The 16,295-nt window shown below is 38.1% G+C and overlaps 2 protein-coding genes across 3 annotated transcripts in view; one reads left to right on the top strand and one right to left on the bottom strand.

Moving 5' to 3' along the window:
* The window catches only part of pde6a (phosphodiesterase 6A, cGMP-specific, rod, alpha), a 25,409-nt gene extending 16,752 nt beyond the window's left edge, over positions 1-8,657 (bottom strand). Inside the window, 9 exon segments of the mRNA XM_025063251.1 lie at positions 555-621; positions 994-1,058; positions 1,464-1,538; positions 2,967-3,107; positions 3,890-3,979; positions 4,112-4,264; positions 6,766-6,907; positions 7,190-7,523; positions 8,568-8,657. Coding sequence (XP_024919019.1) covers positions 555-621; positions 994-1,058; positions 1,464-1,538; positions 2,967-3,107; positions 3,890-3,979; positions 4,112-4,264; positions 6,766-6,907; positions 7,190-7,518 — 1,062 coding nt within the window. The 5' untranslated portion in view covers positions 7,519-7,523; positions 8,568-8,657.
* Positions 1-16,295, top strand: part of slc26a2 (solute carrier family 26 member 2) — a 39,958-nt gene extending 23,663 nt beyond the window's left edge. Inside the window, exons 1-5 of one of the 2 annotated variants that reach the window (XM_008327166.3) lie at positions 9,596-9,733; positions 11,863-12,490; positions 12,624-12,914; positions 13,018-13,466; positions 14,256-16,295. In XM_008327166.3, coding sequence (XP_008325388.1) covers positions 11,873-12,490; positions 12,624-12,914; positions 13,018-13,466; positions 14,256-15,096 — 2,199 coding nt within the window. In that variant the 5' untranslated portion in view covers positions 9,596-9,733; positions 11,863-11,872 and the 3' untranslated portion in view covers positions 15,097-16,295. Of the gene's footprint in view, positions 1-9,595; positions 9,734-11,862; positions 12,491-12,623; positions 12,915-13,017; positions 13,467-14,255 lie in introns of those variants that run through there. The other variant, XM_025063250.1, reaches the window with a different exon arrangement.

Here is a 16,295-nt window from a genome sequence, read left to right as displayed (position 1 = left end):
TCTTTTGTTTGCCGTGTTCACTGAGAGACAGTGGGTAAATTAAATATCATTTCATATGCATACGATATGGAAATTTCACGTCTGTCCTTGGCAAACAAATGCTGATTTAAAAAACAGAAAAACAATGCACTCCTCCATAACTGAATGATGTTCTAAGGCAGGGTTGCACAATAAGGAGATCACGATCTACCGCTAGATCACGAGGAATTCAAAAAGATAGAAATATAAATGTAATGTTAAGTAGTGACCATATACTGTAGAAATTAAATCATATTGAATCATACAGGTACATAAATTAATCAGTACCCTTACATATAAGGTATAAATAAAGTATGTTTATGTGAATAAATATAAATGTAATGTTTTCAGTGTAGGTAGATCACATTTGAATATTAGCTCCCAAGCTAATACTCGATGTATAATACATTTTTAGTTCATATAAGTAAACAAATATTTAATGTCATCAGATCATTTCAGCCTTTTTCAGTCAAAAACTGTGGTAACTTTTATTGTGATGTTGTTCTAGATTTGAAAAGAACAAATGAGAAACTGACCAGTCCGTTTTCTGCAACGTAGGTAGGTAAACCACTGACCAGCGCCCAGTGATCTTCCGGAGGATTCCTGAGTGTTAGGATTAGAGTGGAAATGTTATCCATGTCACCATCATCATCATCATCATCAACAGGCCAAATCAATGTGTTTGTTCCAGTAGTAGAGTCCAGTCCAATGGAAGGGATTGGATGTAATAGGATTTACAGATGACTGTGTCCGGATCATTGTGCAGTGAATTTCTTGGATGGTGGTTATACTGCTCATTGGATTCACTGGTCCAGTGTTTATGCCCCAGGCGTTTGATATTGTCTTATTAGCTGTGATTTAGATTATGTCAGGAGGAGACGACATTGTCTCTGTGTGTTATTTGGCCGGTCATTGTTTCTGGCAGACAAAGTAATGACCACTGTCCACACACTTGATTAAACTCCCGTGACTCACGGTATGACTTTGATTTCCTCCTTGCCGTGGAGGATGTAGTCAATCACTTTGTAGAAGATGATTTCCTGTAGAGGGAGGAAAAAAAAGTCAGAAAAGTTATATGGAAAGACCTGTGACTTAAAAAAGTTTTAAATTGGAGTGGTTTCTAATACTTTGGATTATATGTGAGAGACAGGTGGTAGTCTTCAAATTAAAGTCTTTACTAATTTTTACTACATTAAATCCATATGGATGGTCAAATCCCATCCATTCATGTCGAGTACTTTGTATTTCTAATCAGACATAGTAAACGGAGGAGGATTTGTTATTTGTTTAATTGTTGCAGTCTGCTGGTTAACACACTAGACTGTTCAATAAATGTTAGTCTCGTTCGGACCACGTCTTGGACAGTGCTTTAAATACCGGCCATTTGAGTGATTAAGTTTGACACCCTGCTGTAGTGTTTGTTGAAAGGGTGATTATTTCCTCACTCTGCCATCAGGGGTTTTTGGTCCATCATATGGAGGAACTTCTCCCATCAGTACAGGCCACAAGTCAAAGAACTCCTACAGGAAAGAAAGAAAACAACCAAAAAAAGCTTAAGATTGGTCTCTCCTCAAAGTTTTTTGCTCTATGTGTAAAAATGACCAACCATGAAATGTCTACTCTCATCAGTGCGTGCAGTATTTGTGTCTTTTTAAATGACTCGTACCAGATTATTACTAACATATGCTAACTTCACTCCAATCACAGAATTACACTGTGATGTGCAGAAATCACATTATTGAATTATAGTCACCACCAGGTGGTCTGTTTATAGAGACACTGCAGAAGCAGATTTATAATTTAAAAAAGTGAAAACTTCATCTTCGTCTCTTCCTAAAACACCAAAGCCACGATCATGTTCACACGAGTTTCCAAATTCCCGAGACTTCAGAGTGAGATATTTTCTTTCCGTTTCTCAGGTGCTTTGTTCATGAAGTCGACTGACGTATAAGGACGGCCATCTGTGCATACAGACAACAAGTGTAGCAGGTGTTGGAATCAAACTGGCAGCTGCTGGTAATTAGCTGACAGCTATATCCAATATGACAGATTAGACTGAGGACAGAACTGTTCTGATGAGAGACGACACATAAGGATTACTTAGTCCATGGTAGACATAGTACCTAGGGTCAGTATGGTTTATCTTTCTGGTTAAAAATTGATTAGTCAGTGTTAACCAATATTTTTTTTTCTTTTCCCCTTCATAGACTGATAGAGAAGCAGGAAAAAAAATTGAAAAAAGAACACTGATTTGGATTATAAATATGCTAAGAATGCATTCATTAACATGCCACAATGATATTTAAAAAAAAAAAGATTTAACATCGTGACTGATTTATGTGTTTAAGAATGTATCAAATAAAAAAGTTAATGAGACAAAATGAATGGAAAATGATCAAAACTAGTTACAATAAATGAAACATTCCAATGTTAGTGATATTACTAAAATTGTATGTAATATTACAGTACTGTCAATATTTCAGGAATTATTATCAGTATTAGGAGTACTAAAATATTGTTTATATAAAAATATAATTTGTATATTATTATTGTTCTTATTTATTATAATATTTATCATATAATTATTGCTGTTGTTGTTGTTATTTATTTTACTTAAGTTGTGGTTCAGTGATGCTCACTCTAGGACACTTTATAATACCTGGGAATCGAACCCAACACCTTGTGGTGGGTGCACATCCTCTACAGTTTTTGTTTAACAAATAATAGGTGTCCACTAATGCCCTGAAATATTCACTGTTATCATGCAGTTGGTGTCATGAATTTTTAAGCAAAGTATTGCCTCTCCTAAAACAGGAGAAACAACAACAAAACTCATTTTTAAAACAGACTTTTTCCCCCGTGGAGAACTGAGAAGGCCACAGTTTTAGTTTCTTTTGCTTGTTTATATTTTTGTCTTTTTCTTTGAGTGTTTATTGGTGTCATTCCACCTTGGTTTTGGTCATGTCCAGCAGGCCCACAGAGTAGCGATCACAGTTGAGGAAAGCTCTGACGGTGTACAAAGCCTTGTGAAACTGTCTCTCTATGTCCGTCAGCTCTTCAAACACCTTGCTGGCTGACCACAGCAGCACCTGCACCACACAGAGGACAAGAGCAAAACATCTCCAGTTCCTCCACACTTACAATTTTAAACTATTTTAGGTCTCTTTCTTTTTTTTTTAACAGTTGCCAACAGTGGGTTCATTATCACGTTAAAAAGTGCAACTATAGTACAGTACTCGTACAGTTCGAATCTTTTTATGTCATTGTTTCCTGGTTTTAGAGCTCAAGGGAAGGACAGAAAGAAGCTATTGATATGCTAACAGATGCCGCTGCTAGAGGTTAGCCAAAAGTTAGCCAAAAGATGAGATCATTGACAGAAACTGTGAAAGATGGGTGTAGAGAAATGAATCAGTTTTCAGGCTGCGTCTTGACCCAACTTTCCGCTGCCTAATTTTTACAACTCTGCCAATGCTAACATCATGCTGGTACCGTCCTATGCTGACTCATTCAACATCTGGTAAAAAACATAGTGTTTAATACACTTGAGGTAACACACTAACTTACCTTCTTTTGGAATTTAGATTTATATATTTTTTTAATTATAATGTGTCTGGTACACAAAAAGTTCTATGACTTCTAGATGAATGTTATACAGCGACATAGAAAAACATATAACATAACAATAACAACATTCAGAGGAAAAACCAATAGATTCTGGATCGAGTAAATACAAACGTACATATGAAACAAAACCATTTACTGGACAGTAAACAAAGCAAAAGCTTTTTCATATAATAATCTATTATTTGACTTTGAAATTTGTAGTAATTGATGGGAAATATATATTTTTAAAATTTGTGTTTGTCCTGACCTGGCCCCTCCTGGTCTCACAGTTGTGCAAGTAATTCAGGTGGAAAACCCTCAGAACCAGGTTAGCAAAGTTCAGGTACTTCTTCAGGGTCTAAAAGAAAAGTGCACCGTGGAAAAAATATATTTAAAAAACATTATTGAAGGAATAATATTCAATGGTTTATGATTTATTTTTCAAAACTTTTTTGGAAAAAACTTGTGCTGAACATTCCGACTAAGTTACCTCTTCGTCCTTGTCAGTGAAGCAGTTCCCCTCTAACTTGTTGACGGCCATCATGACGGCCACCATGTCCTTGCCGTTCATGATTGGTATGGCCAATGCATTCTTGGTCTGATACTCAGTCAGCTCGTCCACAAAGTCACTGTAGTTGGAGTGCTGATTAACAAGAGGAAAGGGTTTTTGGATTGTCATTAATTATCCTGCTCCTCAGCTCCTGCCCCCTTGACAAGCTCCAGCAGCAGCTTCGACGACGCACCAATTCTATCCATAAAAGCTCGGAGCAAAGGCTTTCTATTATTCACAAAACCCAAGGTCCTGGCTGCACTCCACCTACTGCTCCCTCTGTACAGCAGGGGTTATCAATTGTGCTCCTCTTGGGGGTTAGACAGACGCAGAGCGGGCTCATTAACTGGTGAGGAGGAACAAAATCTTGCAGGCAGCGACCCTCGGGGGAACTGCTGAATCATTTGGGTACGATAGAGACCGAGGTTTTGTTCAGCTCTTTTTTCAGGTTCAGGAAAAAAGTTGGAACATTGTGCTACAGCACAGGTGAAGACACAACAGAATAATAATAATAATGATAAAAAGGCTTAAAGGGAAAGTGTTCAGGAAAACAACCAGATCAAGTCAACATTAGGCTTTTAAAGAGGACTTAAAGACTTGCTGTAAATGTAACCTCTGTGATTTTTTTAATTATTATTTTAAGACTAGATTTTTCTCACTCAACAACTGCAATTTTGATAGGTGCCATAGGAGGTGAAAAAATCTTTCTCCCCGTCACAGTAGGTGAATTTAAGCACTGATTTTGATCACGTACACAGAACATCAACAAAATAAATAACCTTAGAGAAAACAGGGCTAACATGACAGCACGGAGGAGATGTGCTCTAGTGCTGAGTCTGTGGAAGTGGCTCAAAGCTCTTATGACCTCTGCTAGTAATCTGGGATCATTTTAATTCAGGACAGATTAACCGACCTCCTCTGTATCATGCTCCACTGACGCTCTCCATTTCATTACATGTACAAACACAGGGATAGAGTAACCACCTCAAATCACCAAAACAGAACAGATATTAGACCAGCGCAGCCCAGTGGATGTGAATAATAAATTTATGTTTAAATAAGAAAGGAGAGATGTAGGGGGAAATGATGCCAGCTGCTGCTTAGCACATAATTCTAGGAAATAAAATAATCCCTGCCTGTGTATACCTATGAGAATCCTGCGGGGAGGGAGTTTGACTGTGGGATGTCATGGAGAGTGCACGAGCATGGTGAAGTCACTCAATGATATGGCAAAATATGAGGCCTTTGATATTGTTCCTGTTACTATGCATTATGACAACAGCATTAAAGTGTTTTGACATCCTAGACTTTCTATTTTGTGACATAAAGAGGTCAGCTGGTCAATGTTAGGTTTACATTTTTGAGCTTATAAATACCTACATCTAAATACACATAATGATTATTTTTTCTCTCTGATTCTTCTATAGAATATATACATCTTATTTTCCAGCTGCTTCAATAACATCATGATTTGCTACTGAACAGTAAAATGTCTCCATCCCCCCTTATCTCTCTCCTCCTCTGCTGTTGCACCGGTCATCCCTATGTCCCCAATCACAATGACCGTAGAATCTTCTGTCTTTATTCTTCCTGCCTGGATTCTCCATCTCCAACATCTATTGTACGTGACCCTATTGTCTCTCCTCATCACATTCCCAGTTCATCTTCACCTTACTTCTCCAAAGGGTTCAACCACAGTCTATCACCTCCAGCTATACTTCTTTCGTCTTTTTGAGCGTGCCGCTATCTTCAGACCATACAGTCATAGCATCTCTCACTACTGCCTTGCATCCCTTCCATTCAGTTAGCTATGTTTGTCTAGTTTATTGACAAGACATGTTTGTGTTCATGTGCAAAAACCTTACATAACTGAAACACTGGACAAACTGTAGGTCTGAACACCACCAATTCTTGGTGGCTCAACAGCAGCTTGAGGCTGCGTATGTCCGCAGCAGAAACGACAGATAAAAACCGCCTTTTTTTGTAGAGCTTTTTCTTATCTCGCATGGGAAAATATGATGGAAACCAATACAATGAGAAGGTCTTGTAATCCTTCATCAGTTATGCGGAGTGGCCAGCTACCCTATTAAGTTTAAATGTCACAATAACAGTTATCGCAGGTATGAAGAGTGTGGTGGGTTGGTGGGGGGGGGGTGGGGGTGTCGGTGTAGCTGCAGTGGCATGTCACACCTGAAATGTGCGTGGGAAAAAGGCTTGACAGCCATTTTTTTTAAATGTCACAGTTATTGCCTGTAATGAGACTGGGTTGGCTTCAGGTTTGAGAGCGAATTACGAGCCGCAACAGCAACTCCACGGGTACGGTGTTATGGCGCTCTCTTACGGACAAAGTGAGGCAGAGCAACGACTTACAGCTCTTCCAAAACATACTGTACATAATCTAACCTATAGTTCCTTTTGCTTTAAATTCAATTTTTTTTCTTACCCATCATCCTTTAAGGTAGATTTTACAGTTTTGTATACATTTCATTGTAATTTATCAAACAGTCCTCAGTGGTTACTTGTAAAATAAATGAGTACAAAAACAAGACACATCACATGCAAAACAGGAAGTATAAACAGCTGTTTGTATTCACCTCAGATACATTGGGGACGTTGACCATCTTCTTGGAGGTGGCCACATGTCCCACTATGCCCAAATCCAGTGGGTAAACAATCTCACTGTCGGGTGGCACCAGACAGTCATCTAGTACTGCGTCTTTGTGGACATTGAACAATCTGTAAAATAATGTTGATCACATTTATATGAGGAAAGCAAACAACAAAGTTTAAATGTGGTCACAAAACTGCACTGAGTGAATTTTAATTATATTAGCTTATGAGGCAGGAATGTAACAAAAGTTTTCCCATTACTAAAAAAAAAAAAAAAACAGCTTCTTCAAGATTCTCTCTGTATTACTCCGTTACAGCACTGTCACCTCATGTATTTACCTTTCCTGACTTCACTTGTGCTACAGACTTCGATTTCTTTACAAGTAAAACAACAAGTTCCCCAATTACCTTGTGGCCAACTCAGCCACACCGTTTCTCTGTCGATACATGAAGAGGCTCATTCTGTCAGCCCTCAACATGAAGCTGAGATGCTTCATGAGGTTGAAAATAGACTTCTCCATCTGCAGATTGTCGTGAATGTCCCGCACCAGGTCAAAGAGGATCTCACTCTCTTCCACCATTGTCAGGTCATGGAACTTGCTAATGTCCACTGCTGTCTTCCGGTTGTTGTCCAGGAGGTCTGAGATTATCTTAGGTCGGAAGTTGGTGTCATAGTACTGCTTGGCAAACTGTGGGTTGGCATCCAGAAACTGCTCGGCTGCTGCTGCATCCACCATGGCTGCTGCAGACAGCAGGACAGACAAACACCCAGAAGTATCAAATCAAAGTGTTAAATCAAAGAGCTGAGCAAACGTACAGAAAGAACAATTGATTTTTTTTTGTCTCCAGCAACTCTTGAAAAAAAAAAACAATGTCTTTAATCTCAACCAGGTCAAGTTAGTGGCGTAGATAAAAGCTGTCTGACCGTGCTGTTTTACAGTTATCATTACTGCAGACTCAAAGCCTCTCCTTCCATTTGTGATCGACACAGGATGATGGGACTAAGCTGATTGTTTAAAATAGCATCCAGACAGACAGACATACAGAAATACATGTTTGAGATTTTGAGATTATTTTCTGCATCAACCTTGAGCCACAAAAAAAGAAAAACAAATAATTTCTCTATAAGTTAAATTGACCGTGCAGCCCATTACTAGGCCAGACAAGGTCTAAGATACAGACAAATTATATATAATCTTATTAGAAAGAGAAATTAGACTAAATAATTTAAATTTAAAGTTATTAAAGTTTATAGAGAAAAAAAAATGCTTTTTAAACATGCAATGACCTAAAACCCTACAATTCTGAGCAGAGACATCAAATTCCCAGAAATCAAAGTCTCTGGCTTCTTTATTTTGCATAATCCTTGACTGTTCCCTATGCCAGCTGGTAGAAATGTGACTGCTGTTCATACTGCCTGCCTGGCAGCTCCATCTCCACAGTTCTTAGTCTGATACTGTATATTCACTATCTGTTCTGAGCACATGCTCAAAGCATTTTAACCTTGGTTCTGTTACTTCATCTCTAAACCGCTCAGCTACGGATGTCTCTCTGATGCACTTTATTCTGATATGCTACTCTGGTAATTTGATGTGAAGTCTCAACATCTTCAACACTGTCTCCTCAGTTTCAGATTCCTTTTGTCTTTACAAAAACATACTGGTACTGAAACAATTGTCCATGTAATTCCTATAAGCAGAGCAGCAACTCAGTGACTTTAAAGCCAGCATGAGTGTTGGAAAGATGAAAAATTGGTCTCAGCTGTACAAAACCAAAACATTCCTACCTGATTATTTGCTGTGAGATTATTTGTATTGCTTTCAGCGTGTGTGTAATCCCTCTGTCCTGCTGAGCAAGACTCCGCAGGTGTCTGAGAAGAGAAAACAGATTAGTAGAGTGTCTTTGAATGGTCATGTGTGTACATAATCCTGTATCCAATTATGATGCAGAGATTTTAGCAACATCTTATTTTTGGTCACCAATTATCCAATGACTTAAAAAAGGTTGACATTTACCTTTATAATTGACCTTGTCTTATTTTATTTACTATTCATAATCGTTTATTGTTCGTTGTTCCTTAAAATGACTGTATTACTAAATAAAGGAGAGAGAGAGAGAGAGAGAGAGAGAGATCGTTATGCTCAACCTCCCTAGAGATAGGTGACTTTTTCTGATGCTGATAAACAGTTAAAGGTGACAACCTTTAGTTGTAGTAGTTGTAGTATAAATAATCTACAACTGTAGATTATTTATACTAGCCAGAGACTTTGATTTCTGGGAATTCGGTATCTCTGCTCTCATCAGTCTCAACACCCCCTTCCAAAAAAACATGATGCTGAGATGTATAAATACTACATAAAACCACATATGTGTAATATCTGCAGGAAAACTGCGGATTTAGTTAGAAATTTAGAGAAAGTTTCGTCATCCAATGAGGATCAGCTATAAGGCAAAAAAAAGTAAAATTATAGTATTCATTACAGACATTTTAGTTAGTTCAGTGATTGAAAAAATAAAGTTCACTGTTTATTAATTTTATTTATTTATATAATGATATGGAAACAAAACAAATTCGATTTTTAATACTGTATGCGGTAATCGAAAAATATTTTAGGAACCCGGCAATATTATTATTATTATATATATATCGGTCTTATTCGTATTCCTAAAGGTATTATTATTTTTTATACTTTTTGTTGTTATTTGCATCGTCATTTTTATTTTTTTTATTTTATTTTATTTTTATTATCATGAAGCCAGTGATGCATCTTTACGCACAGACCATCTTTGTCGTAGGTTACGCGTGTGACGCAGAGCGCCTTGTGTGACGTAATGACGCACAGAGCACCAGCCTGTTGGACCGGCTGACTGAAATGAGTTCGAGGCGGAATTAGGACTGTAAGACTTTTCACAGGTTTCAAACGCCCTTTAACGCAGCAAGTTACAGTCCGGGTGAGTACATCTAGTCTTCAAAAACGATATGTGACTTTTCTTACTTTTTGACAATTGATAAAAACGACTTCCTTAAAATTTTAGTTGCTGTCCACGTTGACAACTTGTTTACAATGACTTACATTCATGCTGCTGCACCGCGGTCCGTCTGTGTGCTAACCTGCGGTATGAGATGTATCTCATGTGATGAAATTTGAACCATTTTTTGCAGATTTCTCTTGTGTTCTATCATTAATAAAGCAGTGTGGAGTGATCTGTTTATTATTGGAAACCAAGCGGTGAAGTTATTATATTCCGTTTATCACATAATTTAATAATTCGCTTCAAACTTCTTCTGGAGAATGTTCTTAGCTGAACCGAAAACGATTAAATACTAAGTATCGTAACACTCTTAAAATCAAATTATATAGTTGCCATACATTCGAACATTAAATCGAATATACGTGTCTAATAGATAATACCCGACCTGAAACTCTAACACTATTTTTCTAAAGTCTAACGTCTTGTTTTGCTTACTTTATTGATTTAAGTTGTTTGGACCAATACCGGTACATTTGGTGTAACAGTACTTATCTGTTGCTTCAATGTCTGACTGAAAAATATGCCGAAACATCTATTGCTTTTTAAAGAAAATATTTTCAAGATTATGATGTAATCTTAAAGAAGTCATCTGGACGTGTTGACCAGTGACTTTATCGGTAGTTGTCTTTTAGTCATGACTATATTCGTGTTTACGTAATGGTAAAGGTTCTCAAAAAGCATGGACAGTAAAGGAAGAACGAGAAATGTGAATGCTAAGTTTAATCATTTTTTTATTACTTAGTTACACAGTAGTTGATTGTTTTATGTTTCACTGCACTTCATTTGAAAACAAAAATCACATTCCAATGTTTTGTCCTTGGGCTGTGACAGCATTATATTTCTGCTTGTGTTGGATCATTGTTATACATAAAGACAGTACTGAGTCCTTCTGGCACTTCTGGTCAACAGTGTATTCAAGTGAACACACAAAGCCATTACAAGCTTAACATCAGGTTTGTAAAATAGAAATGGAGGGATCTACATTTGTAATCACTACAGAAGAAATAAAAGAAAAAGACAAAAAAAAAAAAAAAGATAGCCAACAACATGCATATTTGCATGTTGTTGGTTTAAAATAATGGATACAGTGCTGTAGAATATCAATACAATATTTGGAAACAAAATATTGCAATATTTCAGTATATTGATATTTTTCCTACACCACTATCCAATTTTACCAATTTTTATTTATTTTGTTTTAGTGATTACATATATATCTTCACGAATGACGTTCTCTGCAAATGTATTATTGTAGAGGATGTGACCTTAACACTGAAAACAGGAACAGTCAAATCTGTAGAGGAGGAAATACATTTACTGACTTAAGCAAAATGTGAGAAATACTATATGTCATTTGATAGTGTGCTGCCTCCATGTCACTTCATGGGATCCTTTTAGAGATCATACGTCAAACACAAGGCCTGTGAGCTGACATTGGACTGCCACCTCATTTTGTGTGGCCCACCAGAGCTTAACATACTTGTTGGTTGTTTTAAATAAAACACAATTGTATAGAGTTCATTCTAATGTTTACTGAATTGGTTCATTGCAGTGTATAATAAATGCTTTGCCATTTTGTTGGCAAAAGCTGTTGTAGTCTGTTCAAATTCAGTTTTTATGGTGAGAACATTCTCAGCACTAGACTTGAATAACTATCGATCCTGCTTGGACTGTTTTATTTTTGTGCCCCTTGAGTGATTGAGTTTGACACCTCTGTCTTAGAGGGTTCAGTGTGTAACATTTAGAAGGAATGTGTACATACAGCACATAGTATTTTTGATCAAATTATTAAACCACATAACAATTATATGGAGCACTTATGCAGCAGCTAAAAGGAAAACAGACAAACAGAGATTTTTTTAACAGATTCTTACTGAATATTTACATTTACTTTGGAATATAAAGTCCTCCAGACAGACAGTGTAAGAGTCCTATGTTTATGAGTTTTTAGTCTCTCTTTTAGGTTTGACTAGTTCTCCTGCCATTTAAATGTTCTTTTATCCTTAGAAATATTTAATTTAACCCAAACATTTTTTTCACATGCCTAGGGCCTCAATCATGATTCCTGACAGTAACTGTGGCATGGCGGCAGGAGGTGGAATAGAAAGTGACCTGCTGCAGCCTCTTGTTCTAGAGAGAGTGGAGAAAGAAGAAGAGAAAAGTTGCCAAACCGTCGTTCGACAAAGGCTAAAGAAACATTGCAGTTGCGAGTCAGAAACTGTTAAATCCAAAGTACTAGGCTTCTTCCCTATTGTGAAATGGCTACCAAACTACAAACTCAAAGAATGGATTCTGGGCGATGTCATGTCAGGAGTGATTGTTGGAATCCTTTTAGTCCCCCAGTCCATAGCTTACTCTTTATTGGCCAGTCAAGATCCAATATATGGTCTGTACACGTCCTTCTTCTCCTCCATCATCTACGCCGTCCTGGGTTCCTCTCGACACATATCTGTGGGCATTTTCGGAGTACTCTCTCTGCTGATTGGCCAGGTCGTGGACAGAGAGTTGGCTTTGGCGGGATACCTCCCAGAAAGCGACGGCAGAAGCTACGATGGCAACGACAGTGCAGTCCTGTTGGCAGGCCAGGGGAATGGCACTTTTGCGATGGAATGTGACAAAGGTTGTTATGCAATTATGGTGGGAGCTACAGTGACCTTTACTGCTGGGGTCTACCAGGTAAAACAAAAGATTTTCAGAGATCGTATAAAACATGATTTATACTATATTTGAAGTTCTCATGCTTACATTATTGTTCAGGTAATACATTTTTAAGTGGCTTTACTAACAGGTATCCTACTCTTTCTCTTAGGTGCTGATGGGGCTCTTCCATGTCGGCTTTGTTTCCATCTACCTCTCTGACTCACTCCTCAGTGGCTTTGCTACAGGAGCCTCACTGACCATCCTGACCTCCCAAGTCAAGTACCTTCTAGGTTTGCATATCCCCAGGCCTCAGGGTTGGTTCACCCTCTTCAAGACCTGGTACAGCATATTTGCTAACTTGGCAAACACAAACATCTGTGACCTAGTGACCAGTTTAGTGTGTTTGCTGGTGCTAATACCTACAAAGGAACTCAATGATCGCTATAAAGCTAAGTTAAAGGTATGTTTTATACCTTTATTCCATTCTATTTATGACAATTATCAGTCTCTGTACAACTCAGCTAAAGAGATAACCCTTTTTTGCTAATATTTTTCTACCCCAGGCTCCGATTCCCTTTGAGCTTTTTGTGGTGATCATTGCAACCATTGCGTCTCACTTTGGAAACTTTAATTCTGAGTTTGGTTCAAGTGTTGCTGGGGACATCCCGACTGGCTTCCTCCCTCCCCAGGCACCCTTGTGGTCGCTTATTCCCAATGTAGCTCTTGACGCCTTTTCCATCGCCATTGTGGGATTTGCCATCACCGTCTCATTGTCAGAAATGTTTGCCAAGAAGCATGGCTACACAGTGGACGCCAACCAGGAGATGTACGCCATCGGCTTCTGCAACATTCTGCCGTCATTCTTCCGCTGCTTCACCACCAGTGCTGCTCTGACCAAGACCTTAGTCAAAGAGTCAACAGGGTGCCAGACACAGATGTCGGGGCTGGTCACCGCACTGGTCCTCCTGCTGGTGCTTCTGGTTATCGCACCACTCTTTTTTTCTCTCCAAAGGTAAGCACGCACACACACACACACACGTTGAAAGTTTTTCATTTATTTCTTTTTTTACTTCACAAAATCATCCCAATGTAACAAACAGAGTCAAGAAGGCCAAGCTATAAGAACAAATTCACATGTGCAGGAGACAGTGCAGTTGTTAAAGAGAAAAACGTAACCTTGAGTTGCCTGCCAGGCCCCATGAATTTCCTAAAATAGTACTTGCGTCTTTAACTACTGCCTTAAGTCGTCCTTCCTGTTTGCCCCTCCTTATTTTCACTCTGTTCAAACACAGCTGTTTGTAGGATCTCACATGTACAATATTATCATTACATTTGTTTGATAATCTTTATGTGCGGCTTTGTTTCTTGGGTAATATCATTAAAATGTATTATTTACATTGTATATATATATATATATATATATATATATATATATATATGTGTGTGTGTGTGTGTGTATATATATATATTGTGTAAATATAACTGGTGTTGGGGAGTACAGCAAATATATACTTGGCGTGTGACATTTACATCTCTAACAGTACTCTTCAACCTTGACCATGACCTGGATGACTGAGAATCTTCATAGACATCCCATTGTTATCTACACAGCTAAATGCATGAATAGTAAATAGGCTGCCGTCAGTTTTCCTGAATCAAATGTTGGACTTTTTTTTAATACCGACTGTTTCCTGACTGTTCTTCAGGTTGTCATCAGAAATGTAGGCAGACGTCCATAGATTACCAGTTTGGTTTTACATTTTATGTATAAATTAATGGTTCTTTTTCTTCTTTTACACAGGTGTGTGCTCGCCGCCATCATTTTAGTCAACCTCCGCGGTGCTCTGCGAAAGTTCGCAGAAATTCCCAGCATGTGGCGGAACAATCGCATCGACGCCCTTGTCTGGATTATCACCATGCTCACCTCGTCGCTGATCAACACAGAGCTCGGCCTCTTGGTTGGGGTTCTGGTGTCAGTCTTCTGCGTGCTTGGTCGTACCCAGCGAGTCCAGGTCCAGGAGTTAGGTAGGACCAAAACCCACGAGCATTACGAGGCCTTGTTGTGCTACCGAGGCCTTCACAGAATCCCAGGCGTGGCCATCTTCAGGTACGAAGCTCCCATTTATTACGCAAACCAGAGTATATTCAAGAAGTCTTTGTACAGCTGTGTGGGGCTGGACCCTGTGAAGGAGAACACACAACGCTTAAAGTTCGAGATTAAGGAGAGTAAACAGCAGAAAGACATCAAAGATGGCCCCAACATGAAATCAGAGAGAATAGACCTCGATGAATACAGGGCTGTCTCCTTGAGGCCTGACCTAAAACAAGGTCCAGGCGTGTGCAACATAGTAATAGACTGCAGTACCATCCTGTTTGTTGATACAGCAGGAGTCAACGCTCTGAAAGAGGTTCGCAAAGATTACAGTAAACTTGGGATCCAGGTGGTTCTGGCCCAGTGCAATACCACAGTACTGGATGCTCTGGAAAAAGGGGGTTACTTCCCTGAAAAGAAGGACAGAGATGGAGTGGAAAACAACATTGTGTTCTACACAATCTCAGATGCTGTCAGTTACGTCCAAAGCCTCCCTGCAACTAATGGAGACTGCGATGCCAAATGCAGAAAAGATGATTCGTCCGTATAACGTGTTTAAATGAAATTCCCCTGATGCTAAATGTGCCTTACAATGCTCCTTTGATAGCAGCAGGTACAGTATTTAGGTAAATATGCATTGATTTATGTAATGGTTGACTATCTTGTATTTATACTGTTTACTTTAATAGATAAATAAATGAGGACAAACTAGTTAGTGCAGAACTTTTACACTAGATTTGCAATATTTACTTTCAAAGATTTCAATTCAAAATTAATTTAACATAAAACACTGTTTCTACAAACATAGAGTAACGTTTTTGGATTTATTTTTGCTAATTTAGCAGTTGTGTCCTTTTAGATATACTGGCCATGACCTCATTACAGTAGAGTGTGAAGACATAGAGGTGGCTATAATCCAGTGATTCACAACCTTTTTTGAGCCACTGCACATATTGTTAATAAAAAAACACAAAACAAATATGTCCCAAAAACGTTATGTAATAAAATATAAACTTCAATTTTCAATTTAGTCATGTACTTGCCCTGTATGGAACCTGGTCCTGTTTAGTTGAACTGGCAGAGACACACAGGAAGAACTCCTTCAACATCTGGCAGTCACTTTTTTTTTGTCGTTTTTGAAGCGATCCGCTGCCTTCTAGACGTAGAGTGCATAGACAAAAGAAGACAAATCATTTGCAACAAATAAGTAATAGTTTTCAGAACAGTAAAGGATCATTTTCCATGGCATACCAATTTGCCACAGCACTGTAGTTGGCAATCACTGTAACAATGACAATTGTCTATAAATACACATTTTTAAACTTTCTTTTTCAAATATACAATCAATAACTTGTACCAGGTGGACAGGGATGTTTATATTGAATTATTGATATTAGTTGAAATGTTAGAGAGACCAAATCTATTATCTTATAATCAATGAAATAACCAAACTGTAACATGATTATGAATGTACTGTTCTTTAGGAAAGAGCCATATTGTGATTTTTTTTTCTAATATATATATTTAACAATGTTTTTAGTTGATGTTAAGTGGGGAATTTCAGATCACATTTAAAAAGTGAATAAAGGTTAAACTACGACTGAGGGGGGACAGGTTAGATAAGATCCAGAGTCTGGAGTTAGTCTTCTTAATTTTTGTCCAAAAACCAACCGTTCTGTGCCTTAAAAGTTCATGTGTAAACTGTTATAATCAAAAGTATAAACTATTCTTTTCCAGAGGTTAATCTCA

The sequence above is a fragment of the Cynoglossus semilaevis genome, chromosome 15, assembly GCF_000523025.1.
Source record: "Cynoglossus semilaevis isolate Cse_v1.0 chromosome 15, Cse_v1.0, whole genome shotgun sequence".
Lineage (NCBI taxonomy): Eukaryota > Metazoa > Chordata > Actinopteri > Pleuronectiformes > Cynoglossidae > Cynoglossus > Cynoglossus semilaevis.
The sequence above is the reverse complement of the archived record's forward strand: the minus strand, read 5'-3'. Positions and strand labels throughout refer to the sequence as shown.